Source organism: Bremia lactucae, linkage group LG10, assembly GCF_004359215.1.
Source record: "Bremia lactucae strain SF5 linkage group LG10, whole genome shotgun sequence".
NCBI lineage: Eukaryota > Oomycota > Peronosporomycetes > Peronosporales > Peronosporaceae > Bremia > Bremia lactucae.
Window position 1 is genome coordinate 6,285,334 of NC_090619.1, and position 6,735 is coordinate 6,292,068.

The 6,735-nt window shown below is 42.7% G+C and overlaps 2 protein-coding genes across 2 annotated transcripts; one reads left to right on the forward strand and one right to left on the reverse strand.

The window, feature by feature from the left end:
- Positions 1–624: 624 nt before the first annotated feature.
- On the reverse strand, positions 625–1,944 carry CCR75_002547 (uncharacterized protein; the record flags this gene model as incomplete). The annotated part of the gene is made up of 1 exon (XM_067960644.1): positions 625–1,944. One exon carries the CDS (start codon positions 1,942–1,944, stop codon positions 625–627), a length of 1,320 nt encoding a protein of 439 aa, XP_067818799.1.
- Positions 1,945–3,701: 1,757 nt separating this feature from the next.
- Positions 3,702–3,914, forward strand: CCR75_002546 (uncharacterized protein; the record flags this gene model as incomplete). Its single annotated transcript, XM_067960643.1, has 1 exon — positions 3,702–3,914. The coding sequence occupies one exon, from the start codon at positions 3,702–3,704 to the stop codon at positions 3,912–3,914; it is 213 nt and encodes a 70-aa protein (XP_067818798.1).
- Between the last annotated feature and the right edge of the window lie 2,821 nt (positions 3,915–6,735).

Below are 6,735 nucleotides of genomic sequence, written 5' to 3' on the forward strand. Positions count from 1 at the left end.
ACATCAGTTAACGATACACCCCGTTACACTGTTGGCATTCCTCTTGTCTGGATCATTACTGAGTACCACCCGGAACCTGCAGTACATGGTCAAGCAGTACCCTTTTTCGATGATTATTAGCAATCTAGAAAGCTGAGAATCTGATTTCTTAAGTTTTGAGTGAATTAACTACCACTCAACTCATTACTAAACAATTCACTCAACTCACCACCACTAGTTGTTGAAAGTGTGTGAATATTGATTTCCGTCTAACGTCAATTTAAGTTAATTTTAGCCAATAAACTAGGGGGTCATTGAATACTATCAAGATTTTTCGCTATTTAAAGCCTTAGAATTTACCTTAAGTAGCTAAGAAGTCTTAGCTACACTAAGGGTAAATTCTAAGGAACATCCTCTTCACGTCGTGGCCCCACCTTCATTGTAATCAGTGTAGGTTGATTAGTACTGTTATCAGTACTAGCAAAGGGTATGCCTATTTCTTACCTGATGCTACCAACGAGAAATGATTTAATAATATGTTTGAAAGTTGAATTGCTTAAATCCTATAGCATCTCGTGACGGGCAAAGCTGTAAAGTATAAAATGCCTTTGTTGTATGATACGTGTGACTACTAATTCTGTTGCCTTATAAAGTGCTGGTAGCATTGCCGCCCCCCGCGACGGTACAATTTGGCAGCAAGCTCTTTTTGATCAGGTCCTCAATGATCACTTGAGCTGGAACGCCTCCGTTCAAACATCCACCACAATGGTGCAATGCAACGACATGGTTGTCGATAGTCGCAATAACTGGCGACCCAGAAGAGCCTTCTTGAGTGTCGACGTAGTAACCAATATCATCTTTGCGGCATTCTGTGACTTCGCGAGACTCCACACGACCAGGCTGACCATTTGAAAGCCATGCGATGCGCTTGCCATAGCCCATTGGGTGTTGCGGGATGTATATGCTTTCGTTCAGTACTGGTCCAGAGCCGCGAAACTGTAAATATCCAGTCTTCGCGTACAATTTAGAGTAATCGGTGATGGTTTTGTTGACTCCAAGGCGGACCAGAGCATAGTCCAACTCACTTGATACTGCTATCAGCGTCGTTCCCGCCACACCGACACTTCCAGGACATCCATCCCGAGTTGCACACGTCTCGCTGTCATTACAATTCCTTGATTGTGCAAGAAACTCCACCTTGGTATTAAGCGCATCTTGGCTATTGCTAATACAGTGCTCATTGGTGATTAAGTGTCCCTCACAACCTATCAACCAGCCCGTGCAGTACGCGACTTGCATACCATTCTCTTTGATTATTGACAAACGGGCTACGGGCTGTGACTTTGCGAACATGATTGCCCCTTTTTCGCTTAAAGTGGAGTTTGACGCACACGCAGCTTCAATCGATTCATCGGTACCGCATAAACTCTCATCGTTGTTATTATTATCAGACGTTGTCGCATTGACCGTGTTGATTAAAGGCACCTTAAGCGCAACTTGCTGCTGTTGAGCTTCCACCACAAGCTCCTTTGGAGAAAATAGCAGGCCAACTACTGTAAAGCCTCTGCACGACTTTGAACTATCGGGAGCGGCAGCTTTATAAAGCTCCAGAGTTACACCAGACCCGGAAATTCCAGTCGAGTAAAAGCTGCCTGTCGCATTCTTTCCCGACAAAGTCGCTGCTGGTGGCACCGATTTACCAGTACCTGACGCTCGAACGATCAGCACGTCAGCTTCCGGGAGATTAAAATCGGTAAATTGTAGCACATAGATGCCCTTTCCGAGTCCAGGATCAAGCTGCAGACGGTAGGAAGGCTTCGTTGCAGTTGCATTTGGAAGCGTTGAGTAGCTAGAAAATTTGCAACCTGCACCAACAAGGAGTTGTACCATTTGACCCGTCGTTGTCGCCGCAACGCCAAAAGTTGCAAGTGAAGAAAGCAGAATTGCAAATGGCCAACGCATCATATTGTGATGTGAAAATGTCGTGATGCGAACAAGGAGAATTCAATAGTGTCGTGACGCTTCGTGTGCGAGCATGGTGTGCTGTTTCGACAATATCGACTACGGTCTGATTGAAGAAGAAGTTCGATGGATGTATATTGCCTGGCCGGGAAGGCTTTGCGCCTACTTGATGTTGACCATTTCTGGAGTGAAGTAAAAATACGACCGCACTTTTCTATAAAGACGTTTTGAATGATTGTGAGTAGCGCTTTAGAGTCGCTGTAGGTCATTCGTTGTCAATTTATTTCAATTACCATGGTAAGTTTGCGTGACAATTTGTCTTTTTGCTTCTGCGCATTAGTAAATGGTTTTTATAAGCAACGTTTCGCGCCCAATCAATCCGATACTTTTGTTTAATTTAGATGCAGTGACCTCTAAGCAAGTTGCTTAGAGGTCACTGTATCTAAATTAGACTATAAAGAGCATTTGTTGTCTAACTAAAAGACTACTCATAAATGCCTTTTTACCAGGCAATCACATGAATGACACAGCCTATATATATCTTCGACAAGTTCGGAAACGTTGTTTGGGCTTAAGCAAATTCGATACGGGCCAACGTTACTCTCCTTTTCAGTATGTGTGAGCAAGACCGATCTGGATCATACTCGCTATATTTATCAGACAATCGCTGATGGGAATGTATGTAAAAGGTTTTGTCGCCATTTTAAGGCAGCATTTGACAGAATTTAATCGTCCGCGAACAATCTGAACAACGCAGATCTGAATAAAAATTCGAAATGGTTAAAGCATTAAGATTTAAATTTGTTAATAAGATCATTTTCTGGAGGAGCGAAACCGTTCCCTAAAAACTATTCGCGAAAAACAAATTTGAAAACAACTTAGTCAAGGACTGCCACAATTGCAACTCGATTGCATCGCTGGTAATACATTCCTGGTCCTAATATTGGCTCGGGTCAAGGAGGCATGCAAAAGGTTAATTTATCATTAACTTCATTATGTGATCATCTCCGTCAAATGCGCGCAAACGGAAACTATATTGTAACGGACACCATAATTCGGCTATAGCCAATAATAACGACAAAGTATTTTCCTAGCTTTCAGACATCTGTATCGCAATGGGTCACTGATCCATGAGCGATAATGAATTGTCATGTCTTCACCTGCCAGCAACAACGAGCGAGTTAGAATCTTTGATTGTCTCGATGCTCGGCGCTCCTTGCGGTTCAATCTATGTGGGTGGAACTGACAAGACGTTGCAGGACGTGTCCAGGACGACGCTATCATTTAAAATGAGCGCTGTTACGAGAAGGTTGATCGCGGTTCCCACCTCAACTTTTGAATTGGAATGAAAGAGCTTTTATTTACGTTAAACCCGAAGTCAATGCCAAATCCTTGCTTAAATTGCCGTCACAGAAAATCCGAGGGTTTTGCCTGGAGCGAATACCCACCAAGCTCGACAATTTGTCCCGTGAGGCTTTCACTTGAAGAGGTTTAAAATAAGCATCGTAACCTCGTGAGTGGGGTTTGGAAAGGATCTGGCTGTGGCGATAGTATTCCGCCCTGCAAACGGCTGTCCTTAATCGGGTATTGATAAGTCAGTACGGGACATCCGCCCTGAAAATGGAATTATAAGGCTCGGATGGGCAGGCTCTTCCAAGCAAGGGAACACTAAATGATCGTCAATCCCTGTACTTGCCATCCGCCGATGGCAGGTCAGAATGTGGCCGCTGCAAAAATCTCCTGTATTCTGTAATCTAAAGATGGAACTAATGAACGGCAATAATGGATCAGCAAAACCTGACGATACCTTCGCAATTTGCTGCGTCACTCGAGTATACTGGAGCATCTTCGATAAAAAGGAGAAAAACTTGGTAAAGTGGGCGTGGATTCATCAATTCAAGAACAAAAATCAAGCTAGCGCGAATTGCCGCAATGGGGTCGAGGCTGAGCCACTGCAGAGAGCACCAAATTGACCGCACCCGCCGATGTCGCGAGCGACCTCTCGTTATAGCCCAGATTTTTTTGATAGAGCCGAAATGCGTATGGCCTCCGTAGATCCTTGGTAGCTTATCATGAAACCAATGAAGCCTAGCGCAACACTTAAGGGGGGGGGCTCAGCCGACACTTTCAATCCAAAGCCGCACATACCCGGTGGCGAGAGCTTCGCGGGAATCGTCTGAAACTTTGCCAATGCGAACAAAGCCCAGTAACTTTATTCCAAAGCCGAAGCTGAGTATGTACAAGCTGTGGCCGACTTAGCCCCCAACAAAGTCATTGATGACGATGACAAAGCAGTTAGCCGCACAAAAAACGTTTATATTTTATAAAATAAGTTTATTTCCTCTTATATCGACAGCTTGGCCGAGTGGTTAAGGCGATAGACTTGAAATCTATTGGGGTAACCCGCGTGAGTTCAAACCTCACAGCTGTCGAAACCAATCGAATCTAGCATTTTCTTCAAAAATTAAAGTTCTACATTTTTAGGGACTTGCTATTTCGACCCCAAGTTGCCATTTCCACCCAGCCACATGGAATCTGACCAATCAAATTATTTGCTATTCGCACCCACCCAAGTTTGCTAGTTCCAATAAGCCAGGTAGAATCTAACCAATCAAGTTATGGCGTCATTTCTACTGAAATGCCCTGAAATTATGATTGATTGTTTTGTCTAAAACTGTAGGCGGGCACGTCGTAATGCGGCCACGCTCTACTTGGACACACACCCTAGCACAGCGAGGAAGCGGTTAAACCAGCTTTTCTTGCGTGGAGTGAGGTAGTTGTGGTGGGCGCCTTAGCAACTTCACCCAACACACTAAGTACTTTAGTAAAGTGTCGTCACGGGAGCGGTAATCCGGCTCATTGTGCGCACTTCCTAAATAGGAAGTTTTTTTCAGACTGATTTGTATTTAATCGTATTAAACATAATTACCTATTTTACCAATCAAAACTGTCACCTCTGTAAATAACACTAATAAGTTTTGTGAGTGTATATTTCTAGATACCTCGCGTAACGGATGACGCTAGCCGCCACTCTCCTGATCTGAATGCACCTATGTGCATCACACACACAAGGGTTGGTCACAAATGTGAACCACACCCGAGTGGTGGGTCCAATTACTTTATTTAAGTAATTGACCATCCCCTTAAGTACACCAAGTGTTCTTAACGGGGACTGTGTAACATTAGGGCACTTTATTCCGTTACATAAGCAATTATATACCCCTGCCGTAGGGAAAATAGAATGGAATGTAGAGCAACGCGAATAAGAATTTCAATATTACAATAATTCCTGCCCGCTTTTTAGTAAATTTTCCAGCCCATAATATTCTTAATTTCACCACCTTTCTCAAATAAAATATGTATTTTCTTGGCATTGTCAGAACATGCATCCTCCTCCGGAATCCAATCTTCGGTTATCCTGTCGCCATATAATGGCAATAAATTCAGTAAAGGTAAGCAAAATTGATAAAAATCTAAAATTTTTATATTCAATTCAAAATAATTTTTTCTCGGCATTGTCAGAATATGCGTCCATCTCCAATATCCCTAAGTTTGTCAAAGCATACATTTAATAGGTTCTCCATGTCAAGGGTGATGAGAACTGTGGTTACCAAACCGTCGCAATAATTATTGTGAGAACAGAAGATGAATGGAAAAGTGTCCAAAAAGACCTCAGAGCTGAAGTTATGGAGAACAAACAACTTCATAAAGAACTTGCCGGAGCTGGAATGTGAAGTCGAAAAAATGTTGAATTCGGTCATATGAGAAAACGGAACATGCGGATTGAATCATTGAACGTGATTCCCCGAGTTCGGTCATGTTCTCGCGAACTGTTATGGCCGGTCAGTACACTTCTTCAGGGCAGAGCAGATGATCACGTTTCTCCCACATAGAAAAGGTTTGATAGCAGCCAAGTCAATGGCCTGTGCATTTGTTGATGGAAACCACTTTGTACCGATTTTCTTCAGGCCAAATTATCCTGTACCTCCCATTGCACGTAACTGGAAACGTTTTGCATCAGTGAAGGCCCAGATTTGGAGACACCTTTGGAAGCACGAATTAGAACATTTTTCAGTGATGCAGAAAGGAAGAGAGAGAAGTCCCCATACCTAACTCCCTAATTTCATAGATATTCATGATAAGTATTTGATTAAAGAAGCCCTTCCGGTCTTTAAAATGATTCCTGGCCAGTATTCAAATTATTATTTTTTGTGATGGGTGGATGTACAAAACGTAGGTGGGTGGAAATAGTAGGTAATTCGATTGGTCAGATCCACGTGGCTGGGTGGAATAGCAACTTGGGTGGGTGGAAATAGCAAGTAATTTGATTGGTCAGCTGGGCGAAAATAGCAACTTGGGTGGGTGGAAAAAGTAAGTCCCTATTTTTATTACTTTAATCACACAGCGTGACTTCTCAATCGACCAAGCTTAGTTGCTACAATAATAAACGAAGTCGTGACAATCCTTACAGTGTAATATTTTAAGATCCATTTGTCCGTGTTAAAGGAATAGGTTCATATCCCACCGTAGACGAAATTTATATTTTTAACCAACCACTTCGATTAACCTATCCATATCGTATGAAAAGACGATATCTGAAAGAAATTTGACGCCGCATGCTCTAACGGTTTAGCCAAGCGCCTTTTCTTTTTGTTAAATTTGCGCTTTATAGCGTTTCGCTTAAGAAGGCTACAACACCGTGTTGAAATGTTACGATAAAGCCTCAAGATTTTTATGCCCAATTTCTTTTTCTGCACGATGGTCCGAAACGAGATACTTTATTGATCTGGTGAG